The sequence below is a fragment of the Lonchura striata genome, chromosome 5, assembly GCF_046129695.1.
Source record: "Lonchura striata isolate bLonStr1 chromosome 5, bLonStr1.mat, whole genome shotgun sequence".
Classification (NCBI taxonomy): Eukaryota; Metazoa; Chordata; class Aves; order Passeriformes; family Estrildidae; genus Lonchura; species Lonchura striata.
This window is the reverse complement of record NC_134607.1, coordinates 49,155,688-49,177,948: the sequence shown is the minus strand read 5'-3', so window position 1 is coordinate 49,177,948 and position 22,261 is coordinate 49,155,688. Positions and strand designations below refer to the sequence as shown.

Sequence of the window (22,261 nt, the reverse complement as noted above, 5' to 3'; positions counted from 1 at the left end):
TGAAGATTTTTTTTCTGTGTAAAGCTCTCTAGAGCAGTTGCAGGCTCACTGCATGGTTCTTTTTATATGTAACAATTAGGGTGGCTGGGGTTTTTTCAACTATCAGAAATTAATTCTTTGATTCCTTTGAGCTTTTCCAGCTCTAGTGACTAGTTTGCACTTCTAAAGAACAATGCTGATTAGAAGGGCTTAAAAAAACAAAAAAAAAAGTTGAAGGGCTACAGTTGACAGTGTTTATTTGCTCAAGGCACATCATGGCATGCACTAATGCAGAGACTTTGCCTTGGACGTGTAGGCATCAGTGCCAGTCAGCCCAAGTGGGTTTAGCTGGAGACTGACATAGGAAAATTGGGTATTGGTCTCAAATTCTGCTGTGGCTTCAGTGCTGGTTCTTGCTAGGACAAGGGTAATAATCCATAGCCTACTTCACCTTGTTGTGCATCTGTCAGTTATTCATGGTCCCAGGTGGGATTTGGTCTCTGCCTGCCACTGTGTTTCAGCTGATCCAAAAAGTGAGATGCTCTCAGCCAGGCACTGGAGAAATTCTGCTCCCAGAACAGCCATAAGAGCTGGACTTGTAAAGGTTCAGGAATAAGACTCAACACTTAGCAAAGAAAACTCAGTACTGTGTCTTCCACTTACAACTCCAAAGATCAGTATAAGTAACTTTTTTTTATCTTAAGGGCAGGGCAGGATACTTTTTCAGAATAGCCAAATCCTCAAAAATGGTTTCCTAGCTCATTTTGTTGCCTTAGCTTTATAGTTGGTATGGACCTTAGGAACTGCCAGCTTTCTGTACTAAAAATAGTTTGTCTCTAAAATTGTGCACTAATCTTGTACTTTATGGCATGTTAGTATGTGATAGGTGCTGACACAACTCCCAAAATGTTTAATACAAAACTCACAAGTGAAGCCTTGAGGAATGGATTCTCTGGCGTCTTTGCACTGTAAAATCTTGCCTACAAATTGAAAAGGTATATATAGGAAGTGGGAGGAATTGCATTATGGAAATCCCCTCTGGAAGCAGGGATTTCTCCTTTGGAAACATTATTATTACTTGAAGATAATTCATCGCTTAGAGTTTTTGAACAGGACATACTAAAGGACATACTGTATGAATAGTGCTGGCATTCTTCATGTGTGAAATAAAGCACTAAGACACCACAGTGCATGGACAGCTACACACATGCACCTGCAAAATTTGGAAGTTCTCAAGGTATCAGAAGACTGACCTGGTGTAATGTCCTTACAGATGTGCTGGTATGGAGCAATGATCGAGTCATACGCTGGATACAAGCCATTGGCCTCCGAGAATATGCAAATAATATTCTAGAAAGTGGTGTACATGGTTCACTTATAGCACTGGATGAAAACTTTGACTACAGCAGTTTAGCTTTATTATTACAGATTCCGACACAAAACACACAGGTAAATTTGCTTATGCTACTTCTGGTTAATCTGTACCCATTATTACCTTTTATTTATCTTCAACCATTTTAATTGTTTACTTTGGTATCTCTAGGCACGGCAGATCCTTGAGAGAGAATACAACAACCTTTTAGCACTAGGAACTGAAAGACGACTTGAGGAAGTAATTAATTTTATTTTCAGTATTTATAAAATATCATAGTAAAACATTAAAATTCAATTGAATGCATTAAGACAATTTTCACATTGTTAAAGAGAGTCAGTTACAGCTTAAAAAAAATAGGAATATCCATCAGGGTTTTTAAAGTAACCTCAGCTTGGCTACATATTTGTGTCATCTCAGATGCTAAATTTGACACTGCACTCTTACCTTAAGATGAACATTTTCCAAAGAGAAAACATACAGAATAGAGTGGAAGTTTTTCTGGCCAGAGCAGGTGGTGGGGGATGTGTGTGGGTGGGATGCCTGTGAATTCTATTCTTTAGGACACTTACACCTTTTTTAAAAATAAAGAAAAAAAGTAGATTTTTCGGTTTGTTCTTTATTGCTTTCTTTTCTTCAAAGTTAATAGAGTGTGATTTGGGGCACTTAACTGGGAAAAGAAATCTCAAATCCAACTACGGAAATTATTTATCTTAACGTAAGAGTCCAGTGCAAAATGTTTAAGTCTTGGACTTCTGCACATAAGGAGAAATTAAACTTTTAAGGATTTTCTGAAAATGTCAGATGCCTATAAATTCTGTGCATACACATGAGTGTTTAATCCTTTCTTAGTACTTTGTAAGCCTCCTAATGCAGTAACAAATCATTTTCTGTCACTGTGTAAGAAAGTTCTACTTTAGCTGGTACTAAATCCTTGACTATATTGAGCCAAAGATTTAAGAAGTTTTCCACCCCAGCATTTAATATTTCTCAAGCTTTTACTTTTACAAGCATGTCTCAAATCCATTACAGTGACAGGATGCAGTGCAACAGAGCAGGGTAGTTGTTACGGAATACATTTGGCAGCGGTAGAGATAGCACACAGCAGGATAGTTAATCAGAAAGCTTCGTTTTGCTTTATCAAACACAACGCTGTGTCGACAGAGCGATGACAAGAACTTCAGGCGCGGGCCCTCCTGGCGTCGGCAGTTCCCCCCACGCGAGGTGCACGGGATCAGCATGATGCCGGGCGCGTCGGAAACGCTGCCGGCCGGCTTCCGGCTCACCACCACCTCCGGGCAGTCGCGCAAGATGGCGAGCGACGGTACGAGCTTGTTTCTGCACTTCCTCTTGGAAAGCATGGGGCTCGTCCTGGCGTGCCAGATTGACTTTTAACGCATGTCTGTTTCACACCACAACAATTGCGTTCATTGTAACTAGGATGAACTGAGTCTGGGAGAGTTGAATTAGGGAATGGAAAAGCACTGACTTGGCATATTATTGATTTTTTTCAGGTTTGCTTCAGACTGACATTTTCTTCAGACAGTGTTTATTTAAAATACAAAAAAAAACCAAAAAGGCCATCTCACTATCCTATAGCTGTAAAGGAAACAATCAGAAAGACTGGAATTAATTTACTGACTTTCAACTGAGACTGAATGTAATATCTAAGCAAGTTTTCATTCTATTAGTCTCTCTAGCAGGTGGAGTGTTTTAGAGAATACAATTAGAAAGGGCTATCACCTTTATTTTCCTATGTTACTTTAAAATGAAATAGCTTAGCCTTGACCACAAAATAACTTAAGTTTCTAACAGTCACCAGTAGATGCGTAGTTAGCAAATGCCAACGACTCCTAGCTTCCATGGCATTTCCATAGCCCACATTTATAAGAACCTTATAAACATTAATGGATTTCATCTTCTAGTCATGGTATGATGTAGAAGATGATATTCCCATTTTACAGATGTGGAACTAAGGCGAAAGGCAGATTTAGTGATTTACTTGAGGTCATCCAGACAGTTAATTCTTGAGTGGGTATACTGAACTGAGTAGACTTAAAGGGAAGTAATTTTGAAGACCTCTATCTTCATCCAGGATTTGGCTTCCTATCTCCCAGTAATAAGAATGCAGTAGCCTGATAGGTAAGAGCATTTAAGCTCTTATACAGCATTTTAAACAGCATGATAGGTAAGAGCATTAGGACTTACAACAAAATAAAGGCAAAAATGAGTTTTAAACTGTATTCACTTTAGACAGATTGCAACAGTACACCAGCTGTGAAGAAGTGCTGAGTTTTGAACTAGACCATGCCCAAATCACATTAGAGAAAGCCGCAGAGCAATTTAACAGCCACCTCCTAGTGGTAAACAGACTGATATATTTTACTGGTGATTCTAAAGAGGCTCTGGTTTGTTTCCTTCTTTTTTCCTTCCCAATTTGCAGTTGCTTCATCACGACTGCAGAGGTTAGACAGCTCAACAGTTCGCACATACTCATGCTGACAAGGCCTAGCAAAGAAGCCAGCACTGAATTGTTGTGAGTATTCTGTAGGGGCCATCATGAATGCTCTTTATAACTGTGCACTACACCCCACATTAGCCAAGCATGAACCAGCATGGAGCAGGGACATGACTAAGGACTCGCTAGGGTGGTCATTTGGTCACGACAACAGCCTTAAGCTCAGTCCAGAAGATGCTACCAACCAGATTTTAGGGAGAAGGCACAGGGAATGAACTTACTTTATGAAAACTTGAAAGAGTTCTACTAGGAGCTGGAATGGGGGCAACACTAGTAAAGCAGAAGAGATTTACTTTTTTTTTTTTTTTTTTAATTAAATCTACGGCTCAGTTTAGAACATCGGGTAGCTGCATAGACTAACCCATACAGAAAATTATGAAAATTTATCTATTACCGAGATTCCTGCACTTCTCAAATAATTCAGAATTGACAAAGAAAGGATGCAACTTTGGATCAAATTTAGTAGTGGAATTCATGTTACATTTTTCACCATATTATCTTTTGAGTATGGTTATGAATATCAGAGTCACTTTTCCAGAGTTCTGTGGATATACAGTTTTCTATTTTATTCCAGATTTCGGAAAAAATACACACATGATGAGGAGTTACATCAGTATGGTACCATTTCATGATAGTATTTTCTCAGTAAAACAACTTCCATGTAGTTACTTGGGGAATTGCAAGGCAACTGGCAAAAAAATATTTGAATATCACCAAAACCTCATCAGGCATCAAAAAATGCTTCAATAGCTGTTGGATGTTGTAGGCAAGACATGCATGCTATTGTATCAGTAAGTCAGTGACAGGACTCACAGGGTTCAGTGGCGACAGAAGTAGAAGGCAGAGATACAAACCTTTTCTACTCTGTACTTCAGAATCGCAGTTTTGGAAGCAATAAAGATTACCAAGAAGTTCAAACACCAAACTGTCTCTTAGGCCAACAGTAATGGGTTGGGCACTTGAGGTGAGGCTTGAAGAGTGTGCAACAAAGGCAGAAATGGAAAACTGATATGCTAACAAAAAATAAGATTTTCCAAACCATTTATTCCCACTATATTAAAAATTATCTAAAAAGTAGCAAAGCACCAACAAAAGTAAAGTAGCAGACTTCTCTAGCACTATATATGTATGGAAGATATGTATTTTGAGCAAAAATGTGTGTATATAAAGTTATACAAGCTATACAAATTAACTCCTATTTCTACTGGAGTATTAGTAGTGTTTCAACTATCAGTAGTATGTATTACATCAGTATTTGGTGTTTGTCCACTGTTCTACCAATTACATCCTAATCTTAAATGCTTGAGTGGTCTATAAGGATTTCAAAAAGGTATCTACATATATGAGGTTAACTGACAATATACTACTATTTCTCTTTTCACTTTCCATATACTCATTTTACAGAAGGAACAAGATGATGTGAACTAGAACATTAGTATATGCACTTACTGTAAGGGCAACTTCAAAATGCCATGCAGGTAATAAACCAAAAAGCAAGTTAAAGTAATTTTGGATTCAGGTACATTATATTGAAAATCAAAACGTCCCACCCCTCCTCCTCCCCCCAAAAAACAGACATACAGGGAAAATATTTCCCTCACTATTATAGCAAACTTGAAAATTTAAACAAATTGCCTGCAACTCAAGAATCAATGCATAAACAGAAGCTGCCCATAGAAGGGATATCAGATTGAAGGGCAACAGAGGACTTTTCAGAATTTTGTCAGCACAGCTCATGACTAACAGTTTCTTATGGAAGGAGCTGATTGATACTTGGGCAAAAGGGAAGATTTTTCATTACAGCATGCCTCCTGAAATTTTCCAGACTCAGACTAAGACCTTCCTCTTAGACTAAGACCCAGGCTTTTGTAACACCTTGCCTAGACTATGTCAGCAGCTGTGATACTCTGGTGAAGTATTTGCATGCACAGAAGCGGGAACCAAGCAGCAGAGGAGAGGGATAGCTAGACAAGCTACCACACAATAGCGAGATAAGGGAGTTTTTCATATAGTAAAGGAAAACATGCCTAGGAAGAGCAGGACTAAAAGAAACCAGCAAACAGACTGCACATGAAACAAATGCAGATGGCCTGTGATTACAGCAGGCTGCAGATTCTTGTATTCTACTACTCTTACGAGAGTAAGAGACATTCTCTTATACAGACTGTCAAAGGCTTGTCAAAACAGTTTATGTCAACATCAGTTTGGTATGACTTTCCAGTGTCTTTATAGTGTATTTTCATAGCAGCTGTATCCTGTTCATAAGCTTTCAAACTGCATCAGGTGTGGTTTTTTTTAATATTTGTTGAAACCACAGTGAGCTGCTGGAAACTATGTGCAGACATTCTCAGAACAGTTATATGAGCGTACTCTACAAAGGCTTGTTTTAGCGCACTTGGTATCAGAAATTTAAGAACAATTAAGGCTGCAGAAATTTAAGAACAATTAAGGCCATTTAATGTTGCAAAGAAATGTACTACAGAGCACACAGGACCCATCAAGCTTTCTTCTGTGGTTGCTAGATGTTGTGGCCCAGCTGAGCAGCTGCAATGCCCTTACCCAGGCAGTGGATTTGGCACTCACATTATCCAAGCTTTCCCAACACTTTTAACTTCTAAAACACTTGTCATTGCCAAGTCAGAAGGGTCATTCAGGACAGATTTCTTGCCACAGGCTGGAGCAATAGAACATATTACTTTAACTTTTATTCCAATAAAATACTAAAGGAGATTTGGCAAAATCAGCTATGTACTTTACCAATGAAGGGTTCAAAAAAGGATTTGTAAAGAGAAATGGAGAAGCAGTGTTCCAAAAAAGATGTGAATGATAGTTGGAAGCAGTTAGTCCATAGCAAAGAAACCATCAGGGTGAGAAAGGTAAATGCTGTCAAGCTGCAGTGAACTAGAAGAACCACAAAGCATATCAGCAATGTCTGTACACTGAAAATGTGTTCTACCTTGTGCCAAACAAAGGTCTGCAGGTGCAGGAAACAAAGCCCAGTGTTGCACCAAAACAGCAGGAAAACGACTGTAAAATGAACATAAGCAGTAGTCTGTGTTGACTAAGGAAAATTAGTAAAAGATTAAAATTAATTATTAGCAATTTTATGTTGCAGATCTAAAATTAAACAACTGCATGCCTCCCACTAAATACTCAATACTAAAAATCCATGTTTTAGTAACTTAGTTTCTAAACTACTTACTTACTTACCTATTTTCTGTTGTCTGTTTCATTTTAGATTGAATTAGAATCATAGAATCTTGCTAATTAATGGTTTGTTTTTTTTTTTTTCTTAGATGTCATCTCTTTCTTCTATTTTACCTGAAGTGCACTACCACTACTTAGGAAAGAGCATGAAGACTCTCTGCAAGAACAGGTTAATAGGGAAGAGAACACATATAATGTTTATCATAAAAACAGATATGATGTTCCTTTCATGTATTGTTTAGTTTAAAACATGAATAAAAAATACCTAAATTACTAATAAAAAAACAAAACAATCTCCCCCTTTTCTCTCAGCATCTCTGTCATCAAATATTTGACAGTAGTGCACATCCAAAGCTTTTATCAAATGAAGCCACTTATCTTTACATTGTTACATCTGTTTTATTGTAAAATACTAGACATTTACGTATTTACTGTGTATGTATTTCTTTTAAAAGTGTAAGTCTTATGTAAATGGATATAAATATGATTTTTTAAAAAATGAAATCTATGGTACATGGGGTCTCAGTGCAAACATTTGACAATACAGTGTTAATAAATACTGTTTGTATCTTTCCATTCCACCATTTTTACAGTTTTGGGATTGTAACAGTCAATATGTTTAGCAGAGTTAGAAGCTTCAACATGTTCCTACTGAGAAAAATCTGTCAATATTTAAAGCTGAACACCTGCCTCTGATGATGTACAATAGAATGACATAACCTGGAACTGAAGCCAAAATGGACCTTTAAAGACAAAATGGAAATGTTAGATACCTACAGAGAAGCACCATGATGGCTCATCTCTTAAAAACACACAAAAAAACCTAGAAGGACTGTTTATAAAAAACTAAAAAGCAATTTAATATAACATGATTTGTACAAAAAACCCAAAAACTTTCTTCTATGTTACCTGCGGACCAAGAAGAATCTTGCTTTACCAAGAGCCACCTTTTTGTTCCAGGATCTTCAAACACCAGCCAGCATTGGAAAAGTAAATCTAATATTTGCATAGAATCAGATTCTTGTTTCCAGATATATTCAGCAAAGAAAAAGAAGGAAAAGATAAGCCAACCCCCACCATTTCTTCATTGTAACAGGGCCTTAGATAGGCTCCTGTCTAACGTTCTGCTTTTAGCCAAGATGGCCTTGCTGAGACTTCACAAAAGTCAGTTTTATCAGAGGAAATAACTGAAAGACAGAGTGATTAATATATAGTGTATAAAAGTTTAGAAGAGCAACTATTACCTGCTGTGGCTTTATTTGGTGGTGTTATTGTTGTTTATTCTTTGTTTAAATGGGAAGTTTCAAAGTAAGACCTACTTAATAGTCATTTACCTATTTGCTATTTTTCTGCTGCTTGATCTTAGCTCAAGACCTGTCTTTTAGTTATTTCTTTTAGCAGTTTGATCTGCAATGTTTGCACGTACATAAACATTTGTTTTGTCTATTTTTAATTTGGCAAACTTCGGTCAATCAGATGGTGAAAGATTTTTCTCCCCTTATGTCAATAAAAAAGATAATTCAGTGCTATTTGTGTTCATTAGTCTATTAAATTTGGTACATAGCAGCATTAAGTTTGGAAACCAGATGCTTCTCACAACTAAGCATAAGAACATTTTGGCACTAACAGGGATGAGTTACGATGGAGTTACTGGTGAGAATCTGCCACGAGAGGGAGCACAGATCTTGCTGGTGGGTGCAAAGTGCTGGCAGGGGTATAGCACACAACTGGAGAAAGTCAGGGCTCCTGTACACACAGTTCCTTGGACTTGACCAATATTCTTCTCCTCCCTCAGCCTCCTTTTGGATTATTTTAGGGCAGAATATCACAAAGTGAAGCAATGCAAACACTGTCACTGCCACTGCCACTGTCAGTGGCAGCTATATCATGTGAATACACACTTCCTCATAAACAGCAGCTCGTTTTATGGAATTCCTTTTGCAGCCAACACTAAAACTTAGGGGGAAAAGGGGAATGAAGTGTGTTGGGGAAAAGAATGAACCAGATTTTATGACCAGTGAAGTTGGCCTGCCCCAGGAGTACAGCCACACACAAATTATATATTTCACAGCGGAAGCTAACAGACTAGAAGAATTTAAAATAGTATTATTGTGACTTCAGATTTGATTTAAGGATAACATATCAAGTCTCCCAATTCATCCCTGTCTCCCTCACACAAGCTGAAGCTCTACCATCTACAGCTAGAAACAGCAGTTATACTAGATGTTGCCTACTTGGCTCCAACCCTTTCAGTACACTGAGAATAACTACTACATGTGCCTCTTCCAGCCAAAATTCAGCAACTCAATGACCATTCAAATCTACCCACTTGCTGCTTTTCTCTAAAAATAAAATTAAGAAAATTACTGCTGTCCTACCACCTGTTAAATGGGCTTGTTCTTCTTGATGGTGTACCTAGGTTGCTGGGCACCAGCAGAGCCATGTACAAGGATAACAACTCCTCCTTCCTTTCTTGAGCTTGGCTAAGACAAAGCATTCTGCAATTGCAGTTCCTCAGCAAAAGGCTCTTTTGGAAAACAAAAGCAATGACCATTCAACAATGATTTCCCCATACTGTACTGCTGCAATACGACGCCTTTCTTTGTCTAGTTTTTCTGAATGTTGACGCATGAGACTTTTGACATTTCTAGAATCCTCCACATTACCATCATGGCAGCATAGTGAGCATACCTGAAATGTTCCCCCCTCTTTTAAAATACAAGTCTTGATCGGAAATAACTTCTACCAAAATAGAGAGAAAGAAAAAACAAAGATAATTGTTTCTTGCTATTATTAATGTAAGCATGTAGCCCTTCAGAAAGGTAAGTGCATGCCTAAATACCTATCACTAATGCTGTTGGGGGTTTCATGGGATTTTTTACCTCCTTAAAAGAAGAGACCCCAACTAGAAAGCATTTTACTTTTCCTTACAAATGGAGAAACTGGTATAGGAGCATGAGCTACCATTGGAAAAATTATGCAAGGTCTAGGAAATTAATTCTCTTCTCCTACAAGCATTGCAGTATCTCCTCTAGAGAATTTTTGCTCTCACTAATTAGTTCCCCTCCCCTGCTCTTGCAATTACATGATGGCTGCAATCCAGGTAAGGATAGCAAACATACACAATGTCTCACCTTCAATTGTAAAAGCAGTGGCCACACAGCTTGTGAATGTGCCACAGTTTCTTTGTGATAAGACCCTCATAGTGTCTCACTCATTTAAAAAAACCCCACACCACTGACAACTCCCTATTCTTGCTCTGTAACAGTGTAGCACAGATTGCTAAGTTGTAGCATTTTGAAAAGCAAAAAGTCTCTGCAAGTCAGTCCTGCTTCTGGGATGGACCTACTGTTAAAGCTTTTGTACTTTAGTAGTTCATCCAGAAGAAAATAATATCTTAAACTAACTGCCACTTTTATAAGAAGTACTTCACAAAAGTTTAAGGACATCGCTGATGAGCAAAATTATTCCCATTTTATTCAGTTCTTATGTAAGTGACAGAGCTCACCAACTCCACAGAAGTGTCACAAGCACAAGGCACCACCAGGGTATGGTTCATGTTAAGTGGAACATATCACTTTTTAGCTTCTACATCAATTTGTTGATTTATTTCATCATTTCACAGGGATAGCATCCTTACCTCTATCCACCACCACATAACAGTATTTCTGGACCCTTTTGGGGATCTTTCTTATATAACAATATCATCTGAATTTGCCTGTTACTTACTGTCTCTTTCTCTGGTAAGCACTCTGAGTCTAAGCAACTTCTCTGCTTTTATACTTTTTCGGGGCATCTACTTTTAAATGGACTTTTACATTTATTGTTCAATTGAATACCTGCAGTTTGAGAAGTAATGTACGTAAAAAGTGTATTGTCCATCCCCTGGCTTGCTGAGAACCCTGTACATGTCTGGAATGGCCTATAAAGTCCAGAATGGGCTGCTTAGTATCCATATTTGCTAAATTTCTTGGTTATATGTCTCTCAGCCTAAAATGTTTACGTATGTCTGCAAAAGCCATAAAGCCAAACATTCTGGTTGTCCTTGTCATAAGGGATACAAACCACAAAAAAATTACCAGAAAATGCAAAGGATAAATGCCTGCCTTTATTTAATATACATGGGGTTTTCTGAATATTATGGTGGACAAATCAAGATTTTTACAGATTTGAAAGCCAGGAATTATCGTTTTACAAAAAAGACTATTCAGAAAGTTATTGAGTAAAAAAATTATAGAAATCTAATTTATGGCAGAAAGACCTTGGGAAAAAAAATAAAATGGAACCAAGAGAAATTATCTGAAAATTTTTAATTTTAGAAAAAATCAAAAAGACAAGAACTACAATTTAAAAATAATAACAATTTATGCCTGCATCAATTTTCACAATCAAATTCCTTTTTTGCTGTCCTCTGTTCATGGTTTACTTTTGTAAGATGCTTTAGCCAAAGAAAAGTTACTGGTCACATTGTAAAATAACAGATTGAAATGTAAGGTTACAAAACACCATATAAGATGGATAATACAATGATTCCTTTCTATTTGCAATTCTTAGCTATCTTAATAACCAGCATATACTGACAGCAGGCAGAGACTTCACTATGTGTCAGTGGCTGTGGCAAGATGGCAAAGAACACAGTAATGTTTCCGCAGTAAAAACATTCAGTCCCAAATCATTACTTGCTTTTAAAATGTGGTACTCTTAAAAAAAAAAAAAAAGCTTCTTTGTATACTTGAATAACTGAAATGCTCATTATTATATATTATCCCATTTAGTTTTTCTTTAGCAATTCTTCAATGTGTTCAAACACACTAGCATCTTCAATGGTTGGTGTTATCTGAAAAGTAAGAATACAGTAGCATGTGATAGTAGATAAGAATTTCATTCACAGATTCTTTCTAAATTTACACTTCAAAAGCACTCAAGAAAAAAGTATCTGTACAGCTCTGAAACATGAAAATCTTTTGGATAATCTGCAACAGAAATAAAATATAAAGTACTACCTGAAGTCATGGATCTGTTGCAGACCAGTCAAGAAAATCAAAACCACCATTTTGTGCCTTTGGATGTGCATGTGTGCCTAATTCATCGAAGAAAAGATCTCTAACTTACCTTGTATGGCTTTCCACTTACAAGTGCAGAAAGAGCAGAACGCGGGATCTTGCCAGAGCGTGTTTTTGGTAGCTGTGTCACAAACATCCCCTTCTGGAAAGCTGCTACTGGACCAATATTGGTCCGAACTCGCTCAACAATCTCTTTCAAAATCTTACTCTCTTGTGTCTTTACACCTAGTAAAGAAGGTAATATCCTTTATCTTTTCTGAGTCTTTTGTGTGTTAGTGACATCAGTTATAAGTGAGTTCTTACCTTGTTTCAGTACACACAGTGCAAATGGAACATGTCCTTTTACAGGATCCTCCTGGCCCACAACAGCACAATCTGCCACAGCAGGATGGAAGAGAATACACTGACGGATGGAAAAGAAAACAAAACTGAACTAATAATAATAGACAATATTTCAGTGAAAAAAAAAATTGTATGGTATGGGGTATGGTGTATGGTATGGGATATGGTATGGTATGGTGGGGTATGGGGTATGGGTATGGTATGGTGTATGGTATGGTGTATGGTATGGTGTATGGTATGGTGTATGGTATGGTATGGTATGGTATGGTATGGTATGGTATGGTATGGTATGGTATGGTATGGTATGGTATGGTATGGTATGGTATGGTATGGTATGAACAAAAAAACAGACTTTTTCTTACATTTTGACAACAAAAGGTCAGTACACCACCTTAGGACTCCAATTACATGTGTTGAAGATGTACATGTGTATACATTTTAATATATACTCACTCATGCTTTTCAAACAAACAGAAGAAATAAAAACTTTAGCAGCACAAAATAGAGATATTGAACAAACCACAGGTAATTTCCTTAAAGCTTTGTGAGAGTATCACATCTTTAGTTTTGTTAGTGAGATCTCTGCTGGAACAAATAACATTTGTCTAACATTATGAGTAACGTGGTACTTAAATGCAGGGAGTAAGGACCAAAATTACAGAAGCACTCCTAAAACAGACTTATAAAGTCCATTAGTTCATTTTCTCTGACTTTTCTTTTTCATTCTTTGTTGCTGTAAAAGCATAGTTTCAACCAAGGCCAAACACATGTCCAGCCTTAGCTTGCAGCCAGCCTAGCTTAGCTCACTCTCTTGAAAACATTAGGTCTCAGCTTCCTGAAATTAGAAAGGGAATTAAACCAGCACTTCCTTCCTAACAACTACATGTTTACATTGATAAAATATATCAAACTCTTTTTTAGGTAAAAAAAAATGTAAGCTTCCAATTAGTCAGCTGAGGTACTCATTCCAGGAAAACAGTCACCAAGATGTCTCAGTGCATACCAAGATGCATGTCACCAAGTCTGGGACAAAGCTGGCCTTAAGATGTTGTGAATCCTCTTCCAAAGCAACTGGCTCTTTTTTAGTCTACCCTCTCACCTTGGAGTATTTTGCTGTCAATAGTGCTTTTAGCACTTTTCAGTCCTCTGGACTCAACCACAAGGAGGACCTAACCTGACCCTACCCAGAAACCACATAATATGATTGTACTTGTTAATTTATCTGTACATACAAGGACTATGTGTTTGCTAATAACTGAATTTCACATACTGTGCTGCCAAAATCAAAGGGTTTAGGAATAAAGATACTTCTTGGTGGTTTTTATTATGTAGGAATACCACACTTGTCTTGGCTACTCATACAATGATGTGAGAATGTGAAAGGCAGGAAAAGTACAGAGAAGACAAAAAAAAACTAAAAGAATGGAAAGCTGAAACACTGTTGTTCCAATTAAAAAGGGAGGTTCTTGTATGACCTGTTTATGAAACTGATGGGGAAAGGAACAATTCAAAGGGTCTGTGATAACCCATCTTCAAAACAGATTTCACCATTCTTAGGCTTTATAGTCAAAACAGGAAAGAGAAACTGACTTCATGTGTCATACAATACACATCAAGTAGCTTTTAGCAAAATAAATCTGCTCAGTGTGTTTCTAGCACACTTTGTCAGAAGCTATACTCATTTCACAAACTATGATCCTAGAAATGTCCCATGCCAGAAAAAAGACAAATGGAAACACTGACCTGACAGTAGATGCATGCTCTATCCAAGTACAGAAGCATGACCATTTATTCACAGCTTTTGAAACAGGATTATTTTTCACAGGAATTAGATATGATGTGCACAAACTAAATATAGAAGAGTGCACTGAGATTATACCAGAATTAGAAGGGAAGAAGAGCCTGCTCCAAAAAGTTTAATATACACAAATTCATATGAATTCAGGTGCAGCCTACTTGGTCCAAAAGTCATTGAATCCACACTGACAAATCAAACAGGAATTAATCTTATACAAGTCCAAATCCCTACAAGCTTTCATTGCATCACACAGATTTAATGCACTTTGGTCACTTAGAGGCCAGAGCCTCAACAATGCATTCAATTTCCTGCTATGAATATCTATTTTTTCCTGCTCTAACTTCTTGACCATGGCCACAGAAACTTGATAGGCATATATAAACAGGAAAGAAAGACAATGAATTACTGAAAAGTAGACTATTAAGTCTACAACCACAGTAAATCAGTAAATACTGTTTTCCACAGGAACACAGAAAAAAGATCTACAGTAAACTGTAAACTGGCATTACCATCAAATATCATAGTTACCTACCAGGCTCAAAAGGACTCCTAAGGTGAAGACTTAAATGTTGCCAGATTGTTTTGTTTGTTGTACCTTGTTTTTGTCATTCAAGTCTGTCACTTATTTGTAAGTCTTATGGTTAGCTGGAATAGTGTAGCTATTGTAGTATTTTTCTTCAGTCTATCCAATGTTCTATCAACATGCTAACTTTTCAAATGCTAACTTCAAATTACTGAAATTAGTAATTACTAAATTCTCAAACTTTGTAAAACAACTGAATAGAAGAGCAGAACAGCACTAAACATTTAAAAATTGTTTAAAAGTAATAAAAAACTTTAGGAAGTGAAATGGTTTTCTTAGTATGATCACTGGGCACAAGGATGGACAGCAAATGCAGCAGCAGACAGAAACATTATGATCAGGGGAAAGGGATTTCTCATGATAAATTCCTCAGTTTCAAGTCTGTTGCCTCAGACAGACAAGATTTGATTAAACTTTTTTCTTCAGGAAGGGGCGAGGGACATCACAGATTTACAGACCAAAGAAGAGGGATGGATCAACACACAAGATGAGGTTCCCATAATGGCCAACGTTCACTAATTGGCCAGGTAAACTGTAACATCTACTGCATTGCAGTAAACAAGGAGGTCCAATAGTATTAACAGATATATTAGACAAAGGAATTAATTGTGTGGAACATAACAGAGCTAAAAGGCTCAGTCAAAGCACTAAGGAAAAAACAGATAAAGTTTTAATGCAGCTAAAATGTAAATGTAGATAACATACTTGCTCAACAAGGTGATTGTCAATTACATAGCTTCCAATTAGCCATTCAATGGACTTCTAATTCTGTATTTACTGATCTTACTGAAAAGCAAATTGTGGTGTTCTTAACACTTCACCATTTAACTAGCAATTTCTTGTGCATGCATTAACATCACTCCTGGTTTTCAGCTTTGTTCACAAGATGAATAGAAAAGCTTCTAGAATGTTACAGTGATTAAACATTATGTTTCTAGGGGTAAGACCTAACTAGCAGGGACAAAAGCAGAGATTCTGAGCTCAGTATGATGGATCCAAAGGTAATACAGCAGATGAGGTGATTCAATTCATCATTTGTTACAGCAGCTTCAGACCAAGGCTGAAGCAAAGAAAATGGCCAGCTCAGCCCATGAACAGTACAGCAGTAAGGGGTGGGGATGAGATTCCTGCTGTGCTTCGTAAGGGAACACAAAAAACTACTTCTAATAGAAAGAGGTTTTAGCAGACTGAAAGCACCTTTGTATCTCCATAGAACTAAGTCAGGGGAGCAGCTGTTTCAGCTCCCTGGCTGACCAATCCTTGATGGATTCATGTTTATGTGAACTTGTTCACTTCTGTGTAATTAGAATTTCTTCTAAGTTTTCTAGCCTTCAAAATAAAGTCACTAGATTAACAGGCATTATAAATGAAAAAACAACTCAAAGATTAATTTCTGATTCAGTGAACAGCTGAATTCAGAGTTTTTAAAATTCAGAGTTATTTTTCTCTTGTGCACGCCCAGCACACCTTTTCCTATACTCCCTGAATAAGCAATTGATATGTCATCAGGGAAATTTGTAACTGGCAAGTCACTGATTGATTGCCAGTCAGTGACTCCAGAAAGGTGAGTGAACAATGATATGAAATTCAGACACTATTGTGAACTTCACTATTTTCAACTTTTTTGAGTTGCATGGGTATTACATTAATGACTTTCAAATTAACAGCAGGGTTTTTAACAGAAAATTTATTGTTCATTTAGCACTGCTCCTACAATAAGAGACAAAACAGCTGTCAAAAAACTCTGAAGTCTTCCCACCAAGAAAAAGAGGTGACTATTAATCTCTGAAAAAAAAGAAAAAAAAAAAATCCAACAACTCTGATCATTGTAGTTTAGGCAAAAATCTCTGCTACTAAGTAACTACAGAAGCTGGTGAAACTACCTGTCACACTGACACTACACTATCCTAATGTATTCCCAAATAAATATATTATTGGAGCTAAAAGGTACGCTTCCCACCATACCACACTGCTCCTTAACTCCACCTTCAAATACCAAATTATGCCTGCCTTATCAATCCCATGGTACAAACTGCTTATTATTGACTAAATTTGTTATGTTTCTGGAAAGCATCTTAATAGGAAGAACCTGAAACAGGAAATATTTTGGTTAAAAGTACCAATGGAAATGCAAATAAAACAAGTAGGAAAAAAATGAGAGATCTTTCTATGTGAGATTTTGAGATGTGATGAAATGTGGGATTTTCAGTCTCAGCTTGCTTTATTCATCTTTCATTCTCTTCTATTTTGTTGTCAGGCAATGCTAACCTCTTCAATCGCACCTGCAGAAATTCTGTGTCCAGCAACATTGATCACATCATCAGCTCGAGACAGGACATACAGATAGCCATCTTCATCCATATAACCAGCATCCATAGTATCATAATATCCCTAAATACAACACAATGAAAAATAAATTCAAAAAGAGTACTGGGAATACTCATTAATTTACCCGGAAACACACACACAAAAAATTTACCTGTTTCACATTATTTATGCTTTTGGTGTTTGAAAGACTTAATTCCATAATATTTGTCATTTTTATATAATAGTATCCTGTGCAGCTCCCTTTACAGAAAAAATTTTTGTTGTCTTTATTAACAAAGAACAAGAAAAAAAATAGATAAATCCTGACATTTTTCCAACTCTGCTTACTTTGATCCCTGACAGCTTGGAGAAGGATGTTGCCTGGATCTACACAAGGAAAATGGAATTACTGCAATATAATGACAGTTGTCAAATTCCTCCTAAAGATACTCCTGTTTGCTGTATCCAAACACACACCGTCATCATGATGCAATTGCACACTAAAAATAAATTGTGTGACAAATTCACTCATTTACTTGCATTGAGCCAAATCTTCTATTTTGAGCATTTCTATAGGGGCAATCTACCTATTTCTACAAGGAAATGAACTTGGATAGTTCATCTGACAAGGAAACATACCTAATGCAGCAAAGAGCCTCCAGTGTATTCAGATGTACAGTGGACAAATGGCATTTTGGAGTGATATGAAGTTAGCATGGCTGCATGCCAAGAGGAGGAGTGTATTTAAAACTGTGCTAGTGTAAGGTTGCAGGTTTATATCTTTGACATGAAATGAATTTTTGGCTCAAAAGCTCATGGTTTACTTCTTCTGTTTCAGATCTTAAGAAAATAAAACAGCATACCCAAGAGCTGAAATTATAGGTGAAAAAGGATTTATCTTGTAATGGTTTTAATTATATATACATACATCAAAGACCTTCAATGAAATTGTGACAACTTATGATAAACTGTTTCCCAGGTTAAGTCTATTATCATTCAGTTCTGAAGCATTATTAGAAGTTTAAATAATTGATTTCATAAATCTTACTGGGAACTTTTGGAAATATAATTTCTGAAATATTTCTTGATTTTCCCAAAGACCTGAGAATGCTCCAGGAGGCAAAGGCAACCTTAAATTGAAAAGAACAGAAGTCACTAGTAAGAAAAACAGATATAACAAATCCAACTCATGCTCCACTCATCCTCTGTTTTCAGAAAAATAATCATTGTCTACACAATCAGGAAACAGTTCAGCTTAATAATATGCTGGTAACTGATAAAAAAGGCTATGTATTATTGTTATCAAATGCATATAGATCTGCATGGTATCCAGACCTTACTTTTTACATAATACAAGCACCTCAGTAAAATAATATTTGGTCTAGTAAACACTATATACTTTGTTATAAATATGTTAACTGCATTTAGCTTTTAACATTTCTCAGGATCTGTCTGAAATTTGTGCAAACACGTTATGATAGAAGCAACTGCATTATTACAGGTCTCTCTAACACCCATCCACACCCACACATGCATAGACAACGAATTATCAGACACACAGATCTTAGTTTCTGTAAAAAGATAAAACTCAAAGGACATCAATCACAAGAATCTGAATAAAAATACTTTTCTGTTTAAACTGTGCATAATACTATTGGAAATAATGAAGAACTTCTGTGAAAATATATTGATACAAGTCACTAATAGAAGCTTCTAAAATAGTTTTACTTAAAGCTGCAAAATTCTGCATTGCTTTGTTAGTTAAGTTTTGAATACATACTAAACCCCTTCTTCAGTCAATGATATGGGAATGAGAAAATATGGGACACTTCACATACATATCTGTCAGAAGATAAGCTGCAGAAGCCTCAGCTAAAAAAGTGCTTGTTTCTTTCTTCAAAGCTCTGACAGGGTCAAACATAGATTTCTTTAACTGCCTGAGAGATATATTATTCAGGCATATGAACACAAGTTTTATGAAGTTTATCCCTAATAACAGAGAGAGAATGACCGTGTAAACAAACAGATTTATTTACATAAAATCATAGATGCACCATACAGATTTTACTAGCATATGCCTGCATCATTAACTAGCAAGTATTTAGCCAGAGCTATTAGCCAGAGCTATTTTATTTTCTATGACAGTATCCCTGTGACACCAGAAGGCAACATTTCTAGCAGAGAAACAGTTCTCTATAGCATAGCAATTCTGGTGTCATTAAAAGTCTATGATGGTCAGGCACAAGAACAGGTGCCAACAGCTCTGTGACATGCACATTTCTAACATTACAAGAAGAATAGTTATAGTTTATATAGATATAGATGATTAGATATAGATATAGATATAGATATAGATATAGATATAGATATAGATATATAGGTTTAGATATAGATATAGATATATAGATTAGATATAAATATAGATATATAGATATAGATATAGATAGATATAGAGGAAGGGAGAGGGAGGGAGAGAGGAGGGAGAGAGGGAGGAAAACACACTTCAAAAAAATCCTAGCTATGGTAAAACCAGTACAAATTACATTGAAAAGGTCATATCATCCAGTAATGATTTGAATGCCTGGTTTTCTACAATCCTAGTTTTTTCATCTTAATTCAGGTCAGCTAGCATAATAGAATATACTACTATAAATACTACTGCTTTTTCTCTGAGGGTTCTGGCTTAACACATTGCTTGAAAGTACGGTTAAGGTATGGCCAGTAATGCCAAGACACTTCCCACTTCCCACACCTCCCACTCAGGGTTCAGGAGGGCAGGTTGGCCTCTGCCCATCTGGAAGAAATTCACTGCTCTATTTTAAGCCTTTCAAGCTTACTAAGCGTCTCTGTAATATAAAAACATGACTTGTGGAGTGTTTGCCTTGGAAAAAAAAGATTAGAAAAACAATATATTGATCCTGGTGTTTGTGCATGCATGCGTTTAAAAGGAAAAAAAAAAATCTCTTGTTTAGATTCAAGAAAAGCCACCAGAGAACGGCAGTTACTATGGTTATTACCTGGTTGCTAATAGTACAGCAATTCATAACAGCCTCAGTCATTGCGAATTTCACACTTTAAATTTATTTAGCAGTCTAACATCTTTGTGATGGGAGAGAAAGAACAACTCATATTGATAAAGTCCTTAATTTCCCCACAGCTCTATTCAATACTTTGCAGTTAGTCACTGAATAGGAAAAAAAACAGTTTCATTGCTGAAATTAGAAAAACATTTTCCTTTCTGTCATTTTTTAAAAATCTTAACAGAAGTGTGGAACATATGACCAAAAATACAACCCTCACTCTCACTATTTTGTCTTCTTGTCCTTGTTTGGATCGGTTTTTTTCAGATGGGGAGACCAGGGGTGTCTCACATTCTAGTTTGGTGGGGGGTTTTTTGCTTGTTTGTTGAGGCTTTTTTAGGAAAATTGTACTGATAATCACATCCAGAGAGCATATTTTGTGAGTCTGTGGAAACCAGACTGCTAAATTAGTGGCTATTACAGGTATCTCTGCAGCACATAGTCATAACACAACATAGATAACATCTGAAAATGTGCTTTCATGGCTTTCTGAGAAAGACTACTTGCAGTTGGGACCCCATTCATCCACTAAGAAAAAAGTGAATACCCTCTTCCATGTGCCAATCTTTCAGCACAATAATTCCAGAGCAATGGGCACATACAATTCTTTGATAAGAGCAGTTCTTGGCATCATGACTTAGTAGAATTTCTAGGTTCTGTGCAAACACAAATTAATAAAGGTAGAATTCAGCTTGCCAGAACATAATTATGTGTATTGAAATTTTGTCAGGACATCAGATTTAAAATGTCCAGAGCCGAATATACCTCAAAACCACTGCTGTCAGTGGGAATGCTGCCATAAATTCCAAAGGGGGTAGAACTGGAACATAATTACATGTAAGGAGACAGAAGAGAGAAAATGAGACTGTCCAAAAATAACAGCAACCTGAAAACAGACATCTCTTGTTTTTATCAACCCCTCCATAAAAAAGGAACATTTTGAGATGTTTGATTTGGGTCTTTTTGCCCTAGAAAATGTAACACACACCCACAATAACTCAGCATTTAAAAACTGTTGCCTCTTTGTCTAAAAACTGAGTTGATATGAGTACAGATCCGAGTACAGATCTTTTGGCAATATTTTTACTAAGAGATATATTGACCAAAAATGCCAGGAATGCATACATAAGCACGTCTGCTTTCCTTTCAGAAGGGACAGGATTACAGAAGGCCAAGTCAGGAGTAGGTAGGTTCCTTCATTATCATTTTCACAAAATACAAAGAAATTGCTTTGCTTGGTTTCCCCTTGAGACATATTTACTGTATTTCTGTAGCTGTCTGTTACCAGCACTGCAACAGCAGTACAGATTATGCTATTCTACATTTACTCCAGTCAAAGAAAGATTAAAATTGTTGAAGTACAAGAATACAGATCCAAGCCTATTTCTCATTTAAAGATTGAATACATTTAAAACAGTAGCAGAGAAATGAGGCAAACTCTGTAAATTAATGATTTAAAACATATGGGTTCATTTAATGAAGATTCATTCTGGTTACATTTTACAAAGATAAGCAGGTAATTTCATTATAAATTGGAGAGACTAAGATGAATGAGTTTGACAGAACCACAAAAAAACTCTGGAGTACTTTAACAGTAACTGTGTTCTGGTACAGAATTTTAAATTACAATTATTACTTCTTTTTTTAAGTGTTGTTTCACAGTTCATTTAGTTTTCATACAACGGTGGTAGACCTTTCAAAGAACAGTCCACCTTTAGCTTAGCCCAAGAAATGTGACTCCCACATAGCACATCCTTTCAGAATGCCATTCATCAAAATGGTGTAAGATTCCTAGTTAATGGAACCAACCAATTATAGACAAAGAACTCAAAAGAGAATTTGCATGGAAAACCAGATTTCTGAAAGGAAATAATAAATTATTGGAGATGTTACCATTCTGGAATTCAGAAAAGACATTATTTTATTTTATAGTAGGTGATGATACTCAGAGGCTATTCATTACAGCCAGCCAAACTAAATACAAGCCACTGTTAAATGAGTTTGGGCTTCTG

The 22,261-nt window shown here is 36.5% G+C and overlaps 2 protein-coding genes across 10 annotated transcripts in view; one reads left to right on the top strand and one right to left on the bottom strand.

Moving 5' to 3' along the window:
• Nucleotides 1–8,605, top strand: part of PPFIA2 (PPFI scaffold protein A2) — a 285,778-nt gene extending 277,173 nt beyond the window's left edge. For all 8 annotated transcript variants that reach the window (XM_031507775.2, XM_077783543.1, XM_021528054.3 and 5 more), the window contains 5 exons: nt 1,253–1,428; nt 1,523–1,591; nt 2,516–2,675; nt 3,795–3,887; nt 7,166–8,605. In XM_031507775.2, the coding sequence (XP_031363635.1) occupies nt 1,253–1,428; nt 1,523–1,591; nt 2,516–2,675; nt 3,795–3,853 (464 nt within the window). In that variant the 3' untranslated portion in view covers nt 3,854–3,887; nt 7,166–8,605. The remainder of the gene's footprint in view (nt 1–1,252; nt 1,429–1,522; nt 1,592–2,515; nt 2,676–3,794; nt 3,888–7,165) is intronic.
• A 2,766-nt stretch (nt 8,606–11,371) lies between these two features.
• ACSS3 (acyl-CoA synthetase short chain family member 3) overlaps nt 11,372–22,261 on the bottom strand; it is a 67,206-nt gene continuing 56,316 nt past the window's right edge. For both annotated transcript variants that reach the window (XM_077783546.1, XM_021528055.2), the window contains exons 12-16: nt 18,218–18,299; nt 17,131–17,253; nt 12,443–12,542; nt 12,189–12,364; nt 11,372–11,913 (exon numbers count right to left, since the gene is read on the bottom strand). In XM_077783546.1, coding sequence (XP_077639672.1) covers nt 11,848–11,913; nt 12,189–12,364; nt 12,443–12,542; nt 17,131–17,253; nt 18,218–18,299 — 547 coding nt within the window. In that variant the 3' untranslated portion in view covers nt 11,372–11,847. The remainder of the gene's footprint in view (nt 11,914–12,188; nt 12,365–12,442; nt 12,543–17,130; nt 17,254–18,217; nt 18,300–22,261) is intronic.